A 22631-nucleotide genomic window follows, 5' to 3' on the forward strand; every position below is an offset into this window, starting at 1 on the left:
GCTGGGCTGCAGAGGAGAAGGTTTGGTATGCAGAGTCTACCTTTACTTCATCAACAATTCACAAACATCTCTGGATGCAATTACAGGCAACTGGAAATCAGCACAGTGAGCCAAGACAGATGCAATGTTCACACTGTTCTGAAAGACAAGCAGCAGAATAAGATTTCCCCTGTCAATCCTGAAATAACACAGCATAGTGGAATGGCAGATGGCTGAAGGGTACACTCTAGTCCTACTACTTCCAATAAAGATATTAGTGGGGTGGGTAGAGACGTTTGTGCATCTTTGGGGCACACCTTTAAAGGACACAGGAAATAGAAGAATGCTTAGTATAGCAGGAGATAAGTAATGTATTCTGCATTTTGGTTCTATTTCATTTCAAGTTTTGGGATTTTTTTTAAATCGCATGTAATCTGGGGTGCCACTAGGCATCATGTAAGAGAGCTCAATATGACAGCACCAGAAGAGGTAATATTCCATTGCTTACTAAAATTGGTCCGTTCTCTCAATAATCAAAACACAAGTTCATCTATCCTCTGCAGAGGCAACAGCAGCCTCATTTGGTTCCCCTCGGCTTTCAGTTTTTGAGCTTACTCTTCTGTGGACTCTTGCACCCCACAAATCTTTCCTTAAGATGCCAGGCACATTCTCTTTTAAAAACATATCTCATTTTGCTCACAAATGTGATTGCTCTTGCATTATTTTAACCTAGGTTCCCCTACACTTCCAGAATGTAACCAATTACAGCTGAAAAACACTTCCCCCCCTTATAATTTACTAGTTAGCAACAGATGTCCTTCACCAGAATGGTTACCTTTTTTTTTTAATCATTTGTTTTTTCACAGAGTAGGATGCTACTTGTTACCACAGAACAGCTGAAGAATACATGATGTTATTTCATGATGCAAACTAGTCTAAGGAAAATAGTTCTGAATTGCAAAGTTAAAGCTAAATAAAAGTTCTGTCCTTCCCTATGGCATACTAACTTTTTTTTTCAGTATATATGACAACCTTGAAGAAAGAACATCTTTTAACTAGAACTGGCACTGAACTGACTCTGGCAGAAGGTAAGACAAAATTCCTGCAACATTCAACTCCTTTAAAATCCATACACATATAAGAGATCTGTGAGCAGAAAGAAAAACAGCTGGTGAAGTCCTTTTGTATCAAATCAATCCTCACACAAGTAAGTCACATGATCATATAACTGTTCCACTCTACTCTGTATGCTTTGAATTAATTCTGAGCCCCCAAAACCATTTCACAGAAAATTCTGTAATCACTAAAATGATCACATACAGACAAATGATGGGAAACATACTCAGTTATTCATAGCAACCACAGCTGATATATAGAGATTTTGTACACAGCCTGTTACAACTGAACATGAAAGACTGTAATACCACCTAATTTTTACTTAATAAAATCCACAATTTTTACTTATTTCATATAGCAACAGAATATGTAGATTTTATATCCTATATCATCTATCCCAAAGCAGGAGGGGTTTTAAGTAGAATCTGCACAGCTTTTTCAGAGCATAGCCAATCCTTCATAATTCCAGTTCTTTGTAGTCATTTTGTTCCTCGTTAGCAAATTCATCTCTTAGCTGGCAGAGTATTCAACAAATGCATCAATCATCAATAGCCAGACCAAAGAAATAATTATTTCTCAGGTAGGTACAGAGAGTTAGATGATAGTATCTACAGTAGTTTTAAACACTTCAGCATAAGAGGTTCCTGGTTTAAGACCCCAACAACTGAGCATCTTCTAGTCAGAGAGACTCATAGTCATTGTTCACATTCTGCTAAACAATTCCCAGTAAAACAGATCTATCATTGGAAAATAATTTTTCATTTCAGTGTTGACCATGCTTCCTTGTTCGCCAGAAAGATAACCATTGAGCATTGAGAGTACATTTACATCTAGGGGAGAACCTGCAGATTAAAGCCAGTGTGTCTGAACACAAGGAACCGACCCCATCTTATCTGATCAATGTGATTGGAACTCTCCTCATCTTTCTGTTTTGAAAGTTCTTCTCCTTTCCCAGGGGTTGGGTTTTTTGAGTAATTCTGCACAACTAACCTCCAGAACAATGTCAGGCATGCAGTGTCACAGGATGGGCTCAACCATGAGGAAGGAACAAAGATACCTAAGGACAACTGCATCAATAGTAACAAAGACAATTTATCAAAATCTTCACTTGCTGTTAGAAATGAAAAAAAATGGGCACATCCAAATACATAAATCATCTCTTCTCAGCATTAGGATATTTAATATGCCAACATTCAGAGAAACAATATAATGTTTTTTGATAGCAAAAGGGATGCACATTTTTTATCAAAAATGTTATACAGAATGGGTCACAAAAGCAGGACAAAGAAATCTTCCTGTACATAAATCAGGGTTTAAAACTCAAACTTGATTTTCTAAGCAAAATCCAAATCCACAGTCCAAGTTTTAATCAACAGTAACATTAGCAAATTAATTGTTTAAAGATCCTAACATTCTGAAAAATGCTGCAGGCTTACTTTTAGGTCTTCTGCAAATAAAAGGAGAAGAATTTAAGAGGGAAAAGAAAAATGTTGAAGGGGTTAAATAAAAAAAGGCAACTCCAAAATATATAGAGATCTAAAGGATTTAGTTTTCTTGTGCCAGGCATGTGAAATGCACATTTCACCAGTACTGTAACAGATGTTTCGAGTTCTCATGTATTCTTGAAGTATAATTTTCCAATTCATTGCAGCATCTTATAGAAATGAAATGGCAAGAGTAAGCATTCATTTCCTGCAGCTAGAGTTCAAATACTGATTAGGTCAGAAATGAAGTGAAACAGCTCAGTCCTACAAGATAACCCATCTCCTGTACCTTATGTCCAATGTCTATTCCCTTCAGCAGTAGTGGACACACCTAAACACCTCCTAAGGTCAGAGCTTGTGTTCACAGAGAATAGAAAGCTACAAACCTAATTCTTGCTGAGAAATCTGATTTCAACTGCAAAAATATCTTTAAAATATAGCATAATTTCAAATTTCAGATTAGCTGAAGCATGTGGAAGACATCAACCAAAATTAGTGTTGAGGAACACCATTCCTATTCTGCTGGAGACACACAAGTGTACTTTGGCCACCTAGAAAACAAAACCAAAGTATCGTGAAGCTGTAGTTAAATTTTGGTGAGTCTCTCTTGCTTTTATTGCTGTTGGCCATTTTGCAAGTGGGTAGACAAGCTTCACTTGTAATTTCTCCTTTTTTAAATCTTAAACTTATCTCCACAGAGAAATTCAACATCTGTCAAGAAAGATAGAGTTGCCTAAGTCTTACAGCCTAACTAAACACTGTTTCCATGTCTGGCACCGATTTTTTTAATTATCATCTTTTCAGTGAAACTGAGCATGCAATTAAAAAATCTAATCACACTACTAAGACTTTTTAGACAAATTAGCTTTCTTAATGTTAAGTATTTAAAGTGAGTTTAGGAACAATGTTAGTCAAATGCAAATTAAAATTGTTGACTAGGTTAAAAAAAAAGCAAAACAGAATAGTGCTTTTGCACAACATAGAAAAGCAATCTAATTCTGGATATTTGTTGTTTAGGCTTGGGGTTTTTTCCTACAATTAAGGTTATTGTAAATTACCTTTCTCCAACCATATTTTTAAATCCCAGTCATATCTATTCACTTCTTCAAACTATATTAATCCTCTTGAATTTTCATTCCCTGGGCTGCTGCTACCTGTGTTCACCAGAAATGGCTGCTCTGCACAACATCCTGGAAATATTCTTCATCTTCTTGTGATACAATTTTGTTTACACAACAAACCAGGACACATCTGCCCTCCCTTTGGAAATATTTTGGCTGTGGAGGCCCCAAAAAAAGCAAGCCACAGAGGGCCTTGGTCATTGGTGAAACCCCAACAGCTGAATTCAAGTGGTGAAAGGAAAGCACAGCTCCTGAAGACAAGGCCAGGCTCTGCTTGGAGCAGGTAATCCAAAAGCAACGTGGAGCACCCAACCTCCACACCCAGCAGCACCATCACACATGACCTAAAATACCACTCTGGGGGCTTTAAAGCAAAGCACAGGGGCAGCAGCTGCACTGACATCCCCCAGCATAATTAAGCAGTTTAGTCTTTCAGTGAGAGGAGAAGGGACATTTGCTTCCAAGTCCACTGCTGAAACAGGCTAAGGAACAAGACTGAGTAATGGGAAAGCATCACTCCTCATGGACAGTTCTACAGGAACTACAGTCACATCAACATACACTGTTTATGCTGTGCACATTTCAGAGCCGATTTTCTGTCAGTGAGGCTTTGTCAACACACAATTATGCAAAAGATGAAAAACTAGTACAAAGCAAGAAGAGAGTCCAAATGTTCTTAACGTTTTTCCAGTAACTGCTATGACATCTTTAAAACAGAAAAAGATGTAACTTGTATTTGAAGGGTTCCTCCAAAAGCCTGATATTGAAGCCAATACTGTACAAAGCTTTGTGGTAAATCTCGTTCAGTAACAGGTCTATTTGATGGCCTACCACCACCTTGCACAAAGTGCCATCAGTAACTGCACTGCTTTACTAGAAACTTGTTTCCTCAAATGCACACCATATTTATTTGGTAAATATAACCTCATAACTTAAAAAAAAATCAAGAAGAAGAAATGAATGAATTTTTAAAATTAATTTAATCTGAAATTGATTGGGAAATAACTTCACCAAATTAAAACGTAAATTTTTTAAAGACTGTTCAAACATAATTTTTTATTTATTTCCACTATCAGGTAAGTTTAAGAGAACATAATTCTCCCAATTAAAAGTAATCCAGATTTTTTTTTATTGCATAAGCAGGATACATAAGCATAAAAAGAAAACACACCCAAAAACAAGAAAAAAATGCACTTTTGGAAATTACCAATTCTAGGAGTCATAAAAGCTGAACAAAATGTAAACCTTTTTTCTGTCTTTATTCTAATAGGAGATAACTGCAGGGGTGAGTCCACAGAGATTTTATTTTTCCTTATTGTGACCTCACATCCAACAGCAGTAAACAAGAGATACACATGTCAAGGACAGACTTTATTTCATAGGTACAAGCCTAGCAAGAACTGGAGGTCATTAATTTTCACAGTCAGAATGAATACTAAGGACTCACCACGAGGTAAAGACAAAACACCTGCTTTACTAAAAGCTAAGATGAGTTTGTGGTAAAATTGGAGGCATTTCAAAGCTGAGAGAAATTTTTCTCACGGAATGGGGCAGGATGGCAGGGGAGGAGAAAGTTTCTGCTGTGTAGTCCTGGGAGAATGCACAGTCTGGAATGACATTCTTAAACCTACAACCACTGGTTAAACATTGTCTTAAGGCAAAAATTCTACACAATGAGCTTAAGCATGCATTACGGTTTGTAGCTAAGTTATTATCTGCAATAAACTGATAACCATTCATTAACTTCTGAGCATAAGAGACAACTGGCAAGCTATTTCATGCCTCAAAGAATTTACAACAAAAGGGAGGCAAACACAGTGCAGGTGACTTTGTACTGCAAAAATAAAATGAATATTTAAAAATGCCATTACCTTCAAGTTGTAAAATGGATCGACATGGAGATGTTCCAACAAATGCAGTTTATAAAACTGATTCTGAATCCTCATGTGCTATAAGCAGAAAAGTAAGTATAGTCTTTCAATTAATAACAAACAGCTATTAGTAATTTCTAGAGAAAATTAATTGTAATATTAAGGCTTATATGAACAAGTACCAAATATGTGCTTCACAAGTAACTCTAACTACAAAGGTCATAAAATAGTATCTGTACTGACAGATACAGCCTGTAAGACTCCATGGGGGGAGGTTAAAAAGAAGATATGAAAATTAAAAATTAATAAGTCTACAGCACAGTGGTTTTGAACAGACGTATTCCCAAAGTCACAACTTCCAAGGCAATCTCTAAGGACAAGATCTTTGGCTCCATAGTAATTTCTAATGCACTTGGGCATTCTGTAAATTATTTCATCTGCCTCAAAGCAGATTGGGGAAGGAAAGCTGCAGCAATGACCAGAGCCCTGTGTCAGCTTCCCACAAAAAAAGCCAAACATCACTGTATTCCGTGCACACCAAACACTGACATTGCTGAGAGCTACTTGTTCAAAGAAAAAATATGTCCTTTAATAATTCAACTCCCCCTGAGACTCAAGAACAAGATAAGAGGCTAACATCAACTTTGAAACAGGATATTCAGAACTGCAGGTAACATCCACGTTCATTGGTACAGACCGTGATATACCTACCTGATGTGCTTTTCTGCCACCAGGCAGCATAACCACCCTGATGGCAGGATGAAAACAGCCCCAGGCTCTCCAGCCACATGCCTTGCATTGAGGTTTTCATCTCACAGCCCTCCTGATCAAATAAAAGACACAACTTTCTACTGCCTAGCTCAAAATCCAGTTCCCTCCACACCAGTTTGCCTACAAGTTCATCGAGATCTTTAAAAAAAATAAAAAAACTTGCCTATTTAAACCATTTCTACCCTTCCTGTAAGATGCTTTCCGACTTCTGGAAATTGAAGAAATTATCAACCTTTTCCCTGTCATTTTTTTAAATGTTCCCATGAGTCACACAGAGGGTCATAGCCATGTAACTTTCCAGGGACTTCAGGTCTCACCTTTCCAAATCTGAGATTTTTACACAAAAATTGGAAAACATTTTTCATAGCTTTTCATGCCATAAATACATTGTTAACTTCAGCTTCCATCTGCTAAATTTTTTCTTTGTTTTGGTAATTGATTTATACTAGAATATTATCCATAGCAGACTTTTTAACTACTTTAAAAAACTGTTGTGTTCTTCCCTTATGATCAGTTTTCCCCAGAAATAGTTAATCTCTTCTGCTATGAGCAGCTCTCCAGGTTATGTCTGCTGAGTCCATTTCAAGTAAACAACTTTTCACACTGACATTTTCTTTAGTCTGTGGTAATTCACATTCCACTGGCCTCTACTGATCCATCTATGGTATCAGTTAAGCTGCATTTGTTTTTCCACACAAAAACTTTCTTTTTGCCGAGGACAAGCAAGTTTCACAGCTTTTGAAACTGAAAGGAACAATCATAACATCCAGCAAATTGCACAGGCCATAAAGTTTTGCATGGCAAAGCTTTCAGCTCTGGCACAATTAGGATGTATTTTACCAATTTTAAAAAGCCATGTTAATTCCAAGTATACATATAAACCTGTTGGTGTTGGACTGTTTCCTAGTGGTACTATTAAATTTATAGCAGAGATGCTGCCTATAAACACTTTTAAGATTCTTCAAGTGGGTTAAGGCCAAATATTGTCCTTGAGGTGATATATAAACGTATAATTTATATAATTTTACTTTATACTCTACCAACAACTTCTAAATACATGGGTGAATGCAATAAACCTCACACCTCTCTCAAACAGGTAATCTAGGAAAGACCTTAAATTTAACAGACAAAAGAAAGTCTCTAATCCTTCAATTCTGTATCTGAACTACAAGGTTATCCTTCATTGTCATGGTCCTCGTACATGCATTAAAATATACACATCAGCTGACAATATCTTCAGTTTTATACATGAGCACGATATTTTAAAAAAGAGGTGAGCACAGCCATTCTTTCATTTATATTGACTCCTCCTCTCCCAAGCTGTGTTCAATGTCCATGCAGGAGAAAGGAGAAAGATGACAACCAGTCCTTACAAGTGGGTTGTGACAAGTAACGTGACATGTATTATTGCAAAGGGAATTTCTAAAAATGCAGTGAACAGCACCAGAGAGTGATAATGCTCCCTGAAACACCAAAAAAAACAAACACCACCAAAATAAAAGTCTTGAAAAATCCAGTAACTTCCTAATCAATGAAAAATTAGTTGAATATATAATTTGGCACGCACATATCAAATTCCACATATTCATTTATTTTTATCCTAAATTCCATGAGGGGCATTAACTCAGCACTAATGACTCCAACCTGTGTCATATTTTATATACATGTAACAGGATTCTCCTGTCAGTACGCTTTCCTATAGAAATATGAATCCAATAAAACAGCCCAATGCCAAACTTTCACAAAGTCTTTAGATGGGTCTAATTATTTTGCATATAATGCTCAGCAAGTCTGTACCCCTTACAGAATTTCATTTAAAACTGAATTTGAGTAGTTTTGACATATCAGAACACAGAATAAAGCAGTAACCACATAAAATAGTCAGTGCAATTCAATCAAAATTACTGCCAAAGCAGCAAAGGCTATTAATTGGCAGCAAAACCCACATATAAGAAATACACAAACTGACTACATGTCTAATAAAATACTAGGTATCCACTGGAAGTGGCAAGATTAACTTCTTTCAGCACTGGGTTGCTAACTAAGAGCCTCTATAACTTTTTTGCTATTTTTATACCTGTCACTCTTTTTAGTGCTCATCAGCACAATTCATCTACTTTCTTAGTCACAGAGAGGGACATTCTATAGTAAGAGATACTTACCTAAGTATGATGTGCTTATTTTTGTGGAACAAAACCAAAATTAAAGCAAACAAACAAACAGAAGAGCCAACATAATACTGTAAAGGATCTTACTGGTGATAAAATACATTTCATTGCTGTTTCTGTTTTACACCTGATACTATGCATATCTTGTGTGGATTACTGCGTAGCCTCTTTCTCCTGGGGCAAAGGCTTCAGATAAATCAATCATCACATACTGAGTTTCATACAGTATTTCAAGAAATTGTTTCCATGGCTATTCCATCTGTTGTGCAGGAGTATCCACTACTATGACTGTTTTACTATGACAAGTGGATAAAATTCATACATAGCTGAATAGCCAGTCTCATTTGCTAAACCAACATAGATGTTTATGACCATAAATCTCTGAAGTGGTTTTCTGTTCCACTTCATTTTTTCTTTTAAATCTTTCAATCTGTTTTTGCTTTTTCACAAATCTGGACTAAGATACTTTCAACAGCTGAAGGACTTGGAGTCAATATACCACAGATATCAAAGCCAGTTACACAAAGTACAAACCCACACCAACCTTCATTCAACTCTTAAAATATGTGTATCCAGAGTTTGATAAAAAAAAATCTTAACTTTTTTCCAAATGAAATTAAACTGTAGTGTACTAGCTTGGCATAAACTTTCTCGCCCCATCCAATATTCAATAAAGATTTCGAACACAATGATCTGCAAGGTGGAATTTATTTCTCACATACAAGGTACATAAAAATGGAAGAGATAAAATTTATGAGACATACTTTTATACACAGCAAGTCTTCCTTGGTACACCACTTATCTCAGAAGGAGTAGCAGGCTCTACTAGTGTGATGGAAGACAGCCATCAGCCCACAAAAAGAAGGGTCACAGTTTATCTTACCAGGGAGGAGTGCTTAACACAACAGGGAAAGAAAGGGAAAACAAAAACAAACAAAACCCACAAAAACACAAACAAACAAGAAAACCCCCACCAAGACAGCACTCCAGTTTGAACCTTTATGCTAAAGTGAGCTGCTTTCAAGCTCTTGACTAAAAAATAAAAACAAGTTTCTGCCCAAGAAGCACAAAATACACTAAGTATTTTACCCTGAGAAACACAGACAGTTTATTTCATGCTCAGTATTTCCTCAGACAAATCCCTCCTCCCTGAGGACCATTCTTCACTAAACATCTCAACTTCTTTCTCCCTATTCTATCATGCTCCTTCCCACTACCAAGAATGCCATCATCAAAGAAGTTGTCTTTTCAGGTCACCAGTGCACACTCAGAGCAGTCGAATGAGAATTTGAATTAGATTGCATAAATGAGGCATATTTAAGTGAATTGTAAGAAGTAGTTTACAGTTTATAAGACCGATTTTACTTCCTCTTTTTATTTAGTGAGGATCTTTTACTCCTCTTCCACACTTCTACATCTTCTGTGATTCTGAGATCATAACCACTTCTAATCACACCCTCATAAGTAGTGCTCAACACACTTGCTGGCTTTTTTGCTTTGAATGCTTAAATCAGATGACACAGGCAGCACACAAACACTACATGAACAGCCAGGGCAAGCCTTCCCTGAGTGAAGCCAAAATTGTGTTTCCTCCCTTATAAGAAATACATAGATCGACTACATGATTGAAACATGCCTTGGTAAAGAAATGAGGGTGGGGTCTCACAGTCCAGGACTAGGCTGGACTACAAGGCAGAAAAAATTGCCCTCAACACTAACAAGCCAGTCAATCCTGCACACCTGAAAGCCCTACTTCTCCTAAAGACATCCATAAGAGCTCAGAAATTCCTCTAACTTCCTTCTTAGAGTTTCATCTTTAGCTACAGCAGACTAAAGGCCAGCTGCTATCAGACTGCACAGCCCTGACCATCAGACCTTGACCCCCTTTCAATGGCCACTTCAGCTCTGTTCCCCCAGCAATAAGCTGATTCAAGGGCACTAAGACTCTTCTATTTTGGTAGAGTATGTTTTCTGCCAGTTCATTCCTCTGCACCAGTGTATCGTAGGTCATATGAGCAGCAAAGTGCCAAAAGAGAAGGAGAAGGGGCAAGCAGGAAGGAGAGCAAGGACTCAGGGGAGCCTTTTCAGCAGCTCCTAGCCAGCACATCAGGTAAGTTGTCAAGCAGATCCATAACCCACTTCAAAACATGATCAGCTGGGGCAGAGAGACAGGCAGAAAATTCTATCAGCCTCACCCATCTAATTCAGGAAAATTCAAAACAGCTGTTGCAACTGCTTCTGAAGACAAGGTTCTTCAAGAGAAAACAGCATCATTCCATACACCATACAGGCAAAAGCACAGAGTGGCTTTTGAGGACACTTAGTGGAAGCAACCACTAACAATTCATGAATTCCAATACTTATGTGCAAGGTATCAGTAACAGTTCTTAAAGAATTTAAACAATAAATTCCTAATGCAGTACAAAACTTTAAGCAATTTACACATAATTAAAAACTTTGGGAAATATCTGGAACTAATTGTGTTGCTACATTACCTAGAGGTTACCATATTTTAATCACTCATGTTTTTCCCTTCTAGTGCTGATTATAATTTTGTACTTGCACAATTACAGTTCAACCTAAGGAAATGCATACTAAAGACATCCAATCCACAAACTTATTTTCATCATTTTATCAATAACCACAAGCAAAGAGTATTTATGCAGAGCATATTAATATTTTAAAACTTTAATATTAGGGACTGAACCATGCAGAACAGAAATACAGTATCAGGTGTGCATTGCAGATACACAGCAAAACCTAAATTAAGTAAAATCTACAAGAATGCTACAACTTAAATGGTCAGCCACAGCTTGACAGGACAATAATTTTGATACCATACCTTTCAAATTACAGAGCAGTATAAGCATGAAAATTGTATACACAAAATCCCAACACAGTAATAGCATTAGGGCCCTTTAGAGCATGTCTAAAATTTTCATTTTCCATGAACGACAGGCATGGCAATAAAAACTCTTGACCTGGGAGAATTTACTTTTAACAATGCCTCTCCCTTTTCTGTTTCTCCTATTATTAACAGAAGCAGAGCCAGGTTGGCAGCAGCAGACACGAACAACAGTCTCAAGACCACGAGGCAGGGGAGGAAGGGAAGGAGATTAGCAGTGACCCATATAGTAGCTAAAGCAAGCCCAGAGTATCCAAAGCAGTGAGGAGGCACCAATTGAAGGCCAAAATACTTGCAATGAAAAGAAGGGTTTACAGCTAACAGAACCTGATTACATTCTCAAAACAAGCCTCCAGGATAAATAAACAGTCGGTCAAAAGCACCTACCAAGGGATATTGCTAACAGTAACACACAAAACTCCTGGTCCACTAAAATTCCTGACCACACTAAAAAGGGTGCTGTGAGGGAAGTAAACCAAACCAACAGGCAGGCCAGAACAACTCCTTATGAATGCTATCCTGAATGCCAGAGCTTCCTTCTTCTCCCTACTTCAACCTGACTCCAAACAGAAGGAATGGGAGATGGAGCGTAATTTCCGCTCCATCTGGACCTTCTCTGGACAGCACACTGCAGGAGAGCACAGTCTATGTCTTTGCTCTCTCTTACAGAAGACTTTCCTGACAGCATGGGACAGCAGCCTGAAAGCCAATTCTATTGCTCCAGCTGGCATGAGGGCAGAACAAAAAACATTTCTGTACTGCTTTTCATAAAGTTGCTTCAACAATATGGGACTAAGTTCAGATGGGGAAGGGAGAGTGTCTTTTAAGGAAAATGCTGCCTTTTTTCAGGCTGTCATCCAGCTACAGAAAGAACACTGGTGGTGGCGGTGTTCCATTCCTCAGGTCTTGGGAAACATTCTCACAAAGGCACACAGAACCTGAAATTATGATACTTTGTATAGCTTCTGTCTCACATGTAATTTTGTTTCACATGCTTTGCTCTTAGTTCACACTTTCAGGTATTTCAAGTGTCAGTGCTGCAACTTCACTCCTGTCAGGATGCTCCATCAAATAATAGCATATTATTCCCAGGATTATCCTATCCTGGAAGCACAAAAATGTAATACTCACACTGTGAGTATTCCTCTACTCCACAAGAAGTTACGCATCTTGAAAACTACTGGAACTCTGTCTAGAATTTTGACTGGCACTGAAGGGTCACCAAACACATAATATATCTCCCATTTAAAAAACCTTATTGACTTACTGACATGGCACCAAGTCACGCTGACCAACTTTAGTAATTTATGTGGTAAATCTAAGAATTATGTTCTTACATATCTTTAAGGAATTTTTTAAACATTGTTGTTCCATTCTATAAGCAACCATGGAAATACAATATTCTACAGGAGGGAAAAAACCCAAAACATCTTTTTATACAAGCAAAATATAAAACATGGATATTGTTTTATATCTAAAGAACTATAATACTTAACTATTTTCATTTGATGACAACTGATGAAAAGTTGAAAGTCAAAGAATGTATCAAGTATTCGTTTTCCATACTCTAAAAACCTTGTAGAACAAAATATATGTATATAAGGAACACCTAGAGCAACAAAACAGAATGTTTTCAAAAAATTAGCCTAAATTTACATCTATTTGTGTATTAACCAGTAACAGAAGTATTTTTCAGATATAAATACAGAGGCAATGTGGATTTTAAAGCCTTGTGCATTACTAGAAGCTGCACATATGCTAAACATCACATTAAAAAAAAAGAGCATCCATTAGCTTGCACCTAATCACCCAGCAAAGCTGGAAGCAGCAGAACTCAGGTGCTGTGCTGAAAAAGACCCCCCATTTGGTGCTTAAGGAAGCATCTTAACTATTGGTGAATGAGAGAACCTTCACGGAGAAACTCCCATTGCTGGAAAGCCAAAATAATGAGCTCCTCTCCTCTCCTGACCTCCTTGCTGCAGTGTGAAAAAGATACACCTGAACAGTTATCAACAAGCTCCCCTCAGGCTGAACCACATAACTCTAAGCCACATAGTGGCAGGAAGGATCACACAATCACAACCACCCCCCTGGTCACTCTCTGAGTCAAATCCTGCTTCTCTTCACTTAAAAAATCCCATACTGTGGATAAAACTTAACGATATTTTTGTACCTTCAGGCTGCCAGTAACTTTGATACTCCATACTTCCAACAATGGTATGCCAATTTTCATGGTGATGAAATAACTTGGTGTTGTCTCAGTAGCAGTGATTCTATTAGTAGCAATAATAATAACAAAGCAGCCAATTTAAGAGTGTGTCAATGCTGAAGACACAGGACTGAATGTAAAGGTGTTTCCATTTGGCTATTTTTAAATCAGGTGAAATCAAGGAAGGAGCAGACAATTGCTGCCCTGTGTTTAGTACACTGTAATCACCCAACTATTCAGCTTGGTTATATTTCCCATACTGCAATAACATTTGCAGTCTCATCTAGCTTATCACCCCTCCTAGCATTTTTCCCTCCCCCCTTTTTAAATATGTTTAAAAAACTTGCAGTCATTAAAAAATAGACTCATACTTCCCCTTAACCCACTTCCAGAGTCTGAACCTCTGACCTTACCCAAACAAGAAACACTAATGCAGTTTATTTCATAAACTATACATAATGTTATTAATTACTTATTCTCATATATTCATTTCCCTTGAAGGTATAAATGTTATAAATGCATTTTGAAAGGGGGTATTGTTACCTCTTTTTCCCTACTTTTTCTGAGACTCAGATTCTATGAAGTTTGTTTGCTCCTAACTATCAACTAAGACTTAAATATTCTTGCAGTGGATTCTTGTAACTACAAGGCATCACAGAAATGTTTTGTGAAAAGCAAACAAACACCAAAGATATAATTGACCTTCACTTCAGTTCCCTATCTATAATAGGCTGGGTATATTTTCAATTCAAAATCTGAGAGTCAGATAAACATTAAAGAGATATTAAAGCATGGAAGAACCCATAAAGAAAACTTTTAATTAGTAAGAGAAAAAATAATTTTCTGTTGCATTCCCCAGGAAATTGTTGGAAAAACATGCTGGCCATTCAAATTTTGTCACATTACTCTTGCAAAAAATGTACCATCATGGTCTACCAAGACACTGCTTCCATAGAAATACACACTGCCACCACTCTATCAAAACTTGTATTTCAGAGCAAATCTTTATTATGTATCCTATTTCAGGGCAGTATTTTTTATCATTTCTAACAGAATACCATTCAAACAGCTATACTATCATACTAAACCATCTAGAGCAGAGCATTTCAGCCCAGCCTTGTAAAAAGAATACCAACATGAACCTGTTCATTAGAAAATACAAGGTTCTATTTGAAGTAAGAAATCACAAAAGGGGAGACAGTGAAAAAAATCTGCCATCTGCACTACATACGATAGACCTAAAAACAATGACTGAAAAATTTATTGTCACTATAAAAATAGTACAAACAGCCCAGTAAAATAAGGAAGGGATGTTAATCTTTCTACCATTAGATGCACTAAATATATATATGTATACGTGTGTGTGTGTATATATATATATATATGTATGTATGTTCTTGTATATAAATTTTAAATCCACAATAATATTCACTTTAATTGAGGCAAGACTAAGCAGAACTACTGCACTATCTGAGCTTTTCTTTCTAAAACAGAGAAGCAAACTGCCCCCAACAGCCAACCTTACTCTGCTTTGGTACATCAGACCCTTGCTGTAGGAACTTGGCCAAGGTCATAGAGTAAGTCAGCACCATCACCAGCCTGTGACCCCAAATCCTGGCAAGACCATGCTGCCTCTCAGCAGGCAGTCCAGAAGGAAGATATTCTGATACTCTGCACTTCACTACCCATCTTCTGGCTCACCCAGCACTTCTCATACAGCCTAAAACTGCATCAAACAACATTCACTACTACAAGCAGAGAGACAAAAGTATAGAATTACACATCAGTGTAAAGCCTCAAACTTTAATTGCACATATAAAAGGATTGCTAAAACACCAAATCAACATTAAGAACTAGACTTTTTTTTTAATTTGTGTTCCTGTACTGCCACCTAAAGATTAGAGTGAAAAACAGGAACAGTAGTTAACAACGTGACTTTTATCTGTATTCCTGGAAGAGAACAGTAATGTTTTTCTGATACCTCACTTTGAAAAAAGACCACACCCAATTCAACCAGATCAAAACCAGATTGATGAAACAGTTCTATTTCACATTACTGTTCAGCAGTACTTTACTCATTGCCTAATTTCTATACATTCAAAAAAATTCTTCTGTATTGATGTATATATATATACTTTAATTAGACAAATGTTAGCTTGGACAGTCTTGATCTATAAACTCTGTCTACCCACAGCATATTTTGCAAAGGAAGACAGAGAGGTGACAATATATTTTTTACTTCCTTATTTACTTTTTTAAATTTAACTGCTATCACTATATATAAAAAAAACCAAAATCACAAGCTAATAACCTCTTGTGATATAACAAGCTGGTAATACCATTATTTCTCTTAACAAAACATGCCCTGGTTACACATCTATATCCAAACACCTCAGATTCACGTTTATTCCAGGTGTTGCTGCACTCAGCCTGTCTTCTGAAGTCCGCAGCCTCTCACAACTTCAAGCAGAAAATGTTCAGTCACCACCCCGAAGGGCTCTGATGCCACGAGTCAGACTTCACAGACATAATAGCTAAAAATCTTTTGAGCTTGGTGTTTTCTGGGCTTTTTTTTTTTTGAACAGGTTTTTGTTGGGTTTTTGGTTTTGTTGGGTTTTTTTCAATATGCTGAAGATGCAAGATGCAAGCATCACCTGAAATAGATTGTCAATTTTTTCTTTGATTAAATGAGACCCATATTCTCATGCCTGTAAAGGCCAGGAAGCAAACCACCTCGACTGTTTCTACAAAAAAACTTCAAATATTTTCAAAATAACCCTCTTCCCCCCCCCCCCACAAAAAACAAACAAACAAACAAACAAAAAAAAAAACCACCAACAAAAAGCAAACGAAAGTAAAAACCTAAAAAAGGAAAGTTAGCGGTATCAAATTCTCTCCTGTCTCTCTTCTTCACGTCTTGGCAATTACACAGGGGTTTGGCTCATCTAGCGGTATATTTCAGGTACTAATACACAGATGTTCCTTGCTCCTTTAACAGCTCGGCCACAATCCAGCTTGCTGGCAAACCGCTCTAGTTTAAAATCCACTTTTGTTCGTTTCCTTCCAAACAAACACAGAAAGTTACCATGTGTTTGTCAGTTTCCACTTGCAGGGACACGCGGGAGGAAGGCAGCCATTTATTTAAAGCATGTCTCCAAGCCACGTGCTCTTTAGGGGGATAAACCTGGCCCGGCGACACGGAGCTCAGGAGGGCCGGTGCCGCCCCAGCTCTGCGCGGCCCCGGGCACAGCTCCCCTCGGCCCCGAGCGCAGCCCGGACCCTCCCGGCACCGCCGGCCCAGCGGGAACACTGCGCGGAGCGGCGGCACCGCACCGAGCCACGCCGGCACCGCCGCCTCCCGCCAGCCCAGGAAACCTCTCCAGGAACAGCAGCGCCCGGGAAGAGGCGGCATCTTAAAAAAGCCGCTTTAAAAGAAAAGCCTCCAGTTAAAAACAGCGGCAAGCCCCGCACCTCAGCCCTGGTAGCACACAGCCGCGGGACTCGGCAGAGCCGGCTCCTCTCCGGAGCACGCACCCCTTCCCGCCCCGCCAGGCACAGCCGCCCGCTCGGCGGACGCTCACTCCCGGCCCGCAGGCACGGCACGACGCGGCCCCGCCCCGGCGGAAGGGGCGGCGCTGGCTGCGAGCGGCGCGTTCCCGCCGGTACCTGCGCAGGCAGCGCTCGCACACGCTGCCCAGCTGCTGCTTGCTGAGGACGTAGGCGAAGGGCACGTCGCGGTAGAGCAGCTCTCCGGGCCGCACGCTCCGGCGGGAGCGGAGGCCGCTACCCTTGCCCGGGCTGTGGAACCGCTCCAGCGCCGCCGCCTCCATCCTGCCGCGCGCGCCGCCACCGGAGAGGGGAGCGCGGCCGCCCCGCCCGCCGGCACGTGACCGGGCGCGGCTGCCGCCATCTTAAATCAGGGCAAGGGCGGGAGCAGCCCCGCGGCGGGCAGGAGCCGGGCCCGCCGGGATGGAACCGGGATTGCGGCACGCCCGTGTCCTGGGGCAGCACTGCCGCACTGACAGGCGCAGGGCAGCCCTTTGCCTGAGGAGGCAGCTAATAATGCATATCACAGAATCCCAGGGTGGGTCAGGGTGGAAGGGACTACAGTGCGCCACCTGGCGGAACCTCCCTGCTCGAGCAGGGCCATCCCTGAGCGCGTTGCTCAGGTATGCATCCAGAGGGATCTTGAATATTTCCAGTCAGGGGGACTCCACAGCCTCTCTGGACTCTCTGCTCCAGTGCTCAGTCACCTGCACAGTAATGAAGCTTTTCTTCATGTTCAGGTGGAACTTCTGTGCATCAGTTTCTGCCCATTGCCTCCTGTCCTATTGCTTGGCACCACTGAGTACAGCCTGGTTCCATCCTCCTGGCATCCCCACTTTAGATATTTACACCCAAAATATTAAACAGTTTGGTTTACAAAGGAAGGGATGTGGTAATGATTCAGTCAAAAGACATCCCCAAAAAGCACTTTATATTTGTGAGCTGGCATCTGTATGTATTTCTGGATCTTACTGTGATCTGAATACAAAGAAATATGACTGGGCCGGTAGCTGCACCTATGCTCTGGTGTTTCTCACTGAGAATGCACCCCATGCACCAGATTACTTTTTGTCAGAACCATGAGTTAGAGACACCAGATAAATGACAATGGAAAAAGCAAAACTCGCAGAATTAAATAAGAACGTTAATCTGAAATGCTGGTGCACAAAGTCTGTGAAATAAGTGCTTTCTGCATGGGTCTGCATAACTTTCATTCATTTATGAGATTATACTCATGATGCAGGCTAAACGTGCTAAACTGCAGATCGACTTTGTCTGTTTTTCCTTATGACGCCTGTAGAGGGAGGTAGGGCTTGTGTTTTGGAAAGGAGTCTCGATTCGTGCTGTCAAAGAACGCTGAGACATAGCCCTTACAGTTCTGCCAAGCAGCTGTGCTAAAACCACTCAGTTTTGTTCCCAGTAACTATTATTTCAGTCTGCAATTGTTTTCATCCAAGTTGCAACAAGGTAATAAGGCATGGCAATATGCATATCTAAAACACTGCTATTAGGAAGAACCAAGGTACCTAAAGCCAGAGGATTCTCACAAAAAATATATCTTTGACATTTGCTTAATGCTGCAATGATGTAATTCATTACCAAAAGAACTGACAGCAATCTAGCTGTTAGTGAAGTCATTATGCATGTTACTATGCTTATTTTTAGCTCTTCTAGCAAGTTTTTGAAATGTGTTAAATTACAGTGATATTGTGAGTTTCTCAAGAATTAACCTTAGCAGTTATTAAACTATTAGGCAATGAGCTCTGTATTTGGCCTGTATGCTTTACTTCTTCACCTGCTAAATGTTCTGCATTTTCTTGTCTATGCTGTTGTAGTTTCTAAGCATGCAACACTCAAAACCTGTACCAAAAATAAGTCCAGTAATAAAAGAAGTTAACATCTGCCTCTATTAGTGGATAAATTTAAGAAAGGAATGGTCAAACAAGAAGCATGAACCTAAAGGCCTACCCATGAGCTGCAAAAAGTGCACTCGGGGAAGAGCTAATATAAATATACAATACGAGATGTAATTTTTATTATTTTCTTTTTTTTTTTCTTGGCAGGTTTTCTCACTTATATGTCCAGTAACACAAAAAAAACCCAACCTTGCAAAGCACAAAAATACATCTGAGGGAATGCCAGTCTTCTGTCTTACCGTCACACAAACAAAATGAAAACCACAACCCTGAAGAGCCCAGCTACTCTAGGAAGATTTGAAGTATGTATATCTGAAGAAAGGGACTTCCATCAGCTTGGCATAAGCTGTACAGGAAATAAGCCACAGAAACTTGAAAACAGCTTTTGACATTGCATTTCAAGTGCTATGAAAACATAATTTCAGTAATAGAGATTTTCTGTATAGATAAGCCTTCAAACACAGCGTTGAACATTTTAATGCAGTGTTGGATATCTGGACTTCTGTGTGAAAGGCCTGAAGAACTGATTCTGGATATCTACGTCTACAGGTTAGCGACAAATCTGCCTAGGAGGGGCATTCAACAGTATTTGAGCAATGGGGATCACTGGAATTCCCACCTTGGATGTTTTTGGAATCATGTCTGAATTTTCTCGAAAGCATGATGATAGTAGGGCTGTATATCCCAGTAAGTGCTTATTTAGCCCAAGAATATATTTAGTTGAATTTAATCCCTGTTATCAACATGGTATTTTTGTATGACCAAGTCATACACAGACCTAAACAGGTCAGACTTCTCAGCAGCTGTTTGAAGTGCATGACACATTCTGGACGGAAGAAGCTGTAAGGAGTGTAATGAGGGCAGTTTTGAAGGAAATATCCCTTAATTGTGGCTGATGCTGCTGAATTAGTCATACATCCTTACTGCCAGGAGACACCAGCATGGAGCTTCAGCTCTTCTATCTCAGGACAGCATGTTTTACAACATGAATTTAGAGAAACAGCTGCAGTAATGAAATAATTCAAATTCTGCTCCTTACTCATAAATGTGCAATAGCCATTCCAAACAACACAGAACAAAATGGATTTTTTTTTTCTGGGAGCAAAATATGGCTCAAAAGACAAAGTGTTAAATTTTGGATTGTACAAAACCTGTGTCACTAACAGCATAGAATAGCTATCAATTAATTAGTTGAAAGCTTGTAAGGACAGACAAATCTTTTATGAACACATATCTCTTGAAGAGGTCTCTTCACTTTCAGTGTTGGTGTGCCAGTGAAAAATTGATTCTAGAATGTTAAATTAAAAATCGCCGCAGAAGTGTTTTAAGCACAAATTCATAATAAATTTCACATAGATTTCATCTGTTCGTTTTTTTACTGGGAAATTTACCAAACCATTCTACTTTATTTATCTATCTTCCCTGTCCCAAACATATCAATTTCCTTCAAATTACAGAAGCAAGCTCAGGAAGTTTGTTTATTTGAGGTCGTATCAATGGGATCAACCACATCAGTGCCTTAAGACTTACATTATGAGTAATCGACTGTTTCATTTCATGTATCTTAACTACTCCTAATTCCCCTTGGGCTTCCTGTGCTTGCTGCATGTTGTGTTCTATCTGCTGGGGACAGTCAGCGTGCCTATTTTTAGCAGTGACAAATTAAACAGCCCTCACAAAGAAAGATGCAACAGCTGTTAAACAAGGATATAATATGAGTGAATAAACATCTCCCACTGACTTGTCCTTTTCAGAGAAGTTACTTGTTATTTCCTTTTTCTCAACGTCTACAGAAGAAAGGTATGGCTTTGCTAATTACTGCCTTACAAAGCTCAGGTCAGAGTTTTCAATCTGCAGCCCCACAGATTGTGTTCAGTCTGACAAAACAACTAATTCAATATGCTTCTCAGGAAGCCTCAGTTTCTTCCTATCACATTTGCACATCCTAAACTATACCACACAATCTCTTTCTCAAGTTTTATGCTGATATTTCCATCAACATTATCATTAGCCTGCAAGGCTGAGCTCTCATTATTGAAATGTCTAATGCTGAACAGGTTTACAGCCAGTACAGACACATTCCACCTTAACAACCCCTTATCACAGCATCTACTGGATTAATTACTGCAAGGTCACAAACCCTTCTAGATCAAAAGAGAACTGACTATGGAGTTCAACTTAACTGGCCTAATTCCAAGGGGCAAAATTTTTCATTAACTGGACCAAGTTTGTTTCTGATTCTATTTGTGTTTGTTATGATTTAAATATAGGTAAGTAGGAAGAGCTTAGGCAATTGCTAGCACAGTCATAATTTTCTTTCCCAGACAAATGGCACAAGTGATGAGGGCCACTAGAAAAGCCTTGGCATCTCTAAAGTTACAATCAATATGTCAGCTATGATATACTGGTGCTTTAATAGGGAATGCCAAACACCTTTTTTGGGCAGCTCCTCAAAATATTGGAAGAGTGAGAGCAACACTTAAAAGTGTTCTACTAGATAGTGCATCACATGTGGTTCATCTTTGAGAGATTCACGTATTAAATCAGTCTCAAAAAAAAAAGTCATGCAAAACGAATACAAATAGTACAGCATTGGTTAAAAATTGTCATCCGATTGCAGGGGTTCCGTACTGTTGTTTCCTTATCACAAAAGTTTCGTACTTTCTTGGTGTTTCCTCATGGGCAGCTCCTCCAAGCACTGACTCTTTCTCCCTCTCAAAGTAGCCAACTGACTCCAGTTCCCTTCTCAACCAGCCACCCCACTCTTTTACAGCACTCTTCTTCTCATTGATTAGAGCTGTGGCCTGTTAAAGTCAGACCTGCTCCCAGTCTTTGATAATTGGCCCAGCTGCAACTCCTTAGGGGTAAGATTACTTTCTACACTATCTTTATTTCCTTATATTCTATTCCCATACAAAAAATGGTAACAGAAAAATGTATGACAAGTCTTCATGTACAGTTTAAAATTTGAAAGTGAAGTGAAAGTTCAACATTATCTGACAAAAGCTAAAATCTTGCAACCGTAAGAATTACTGAGTGGATAGCATAAATTAATCAAATATATAGACCTACTTGATTTTCACTCCCTGTGTATTTATTCACATACAGTAATCATTTTCACATTTTCAGTCTTTTCCATGAATACTAAAATCACTTTTATAATGGCAGGCATTTCTCTCTCCATTTCACATTTGTGATCAGGGCTAAACTTTGCTTACATTTAGCCTTAATGGTGCATTTCTGTTGAGCATTAAATCTCATTTCAAGTCCCCAGCTATGCAACATTCCTTCCACTTACAGACTCCTGCTGCTCGTCTCTGCATTGGATCATTAAGTGCTGCTTTGCAACAGCATCAAAATAAAACAAATCCCTTTTTCTCAGTTCGTGTTTGAAATGTTATCAGCACACAGTTGAAGAAATTTATTTAGACAGTCGTGGTCTTACATTTCATGTATAGAATACTTCTCCTGGTCTGTTGGAGGTGTAAGACATCTTGCTGCAACAAGAGCAAGGTGTTTTGATTCAAGGTGGGGAGGGGGAATCA

The 22631-nt window shown here is 39.0% G+C and overlaps 1 protein-coding gene across 1 annotated transcript in view; it reads right to left on the reverse strand.

The window, feature by feature from the left end:
• The window catches only part of SMYD3 (SET and MYND domain containing 3), a 383237-nt gene extending 365763 nt beyond the window's left edge, over positions 1-17474 (reverse strand). The window contains exon 1 of the mRNA XM_030944597.1: positions 17291-17474. Coding sequence (XP_030800457.1) covers positions 17291-17454 — 164 coding nt within the window. The 5' untranslated portion in view covers positions 17455-17474. The remainder of the gene's footprint in view (positions 1-17290) is intronic.
• Positions 17475-22631: the final 5157 nt, after the last annotated feature.

This window comes from Camarhynchus parvulus, chromosome 3, assembly GCF_901933205.1.
Source record: "Camarhynchus parvulus chromosome 3, STF_HiC, whole genome shotgun sequence".
Taxonomy (NCBI): domain Eukaryota; kingdom Metazoa; phylum Chordata; class Aves; order Passeriformes; family Thraupidae; genus Camarhynchus; species Camarhynchus parvulus.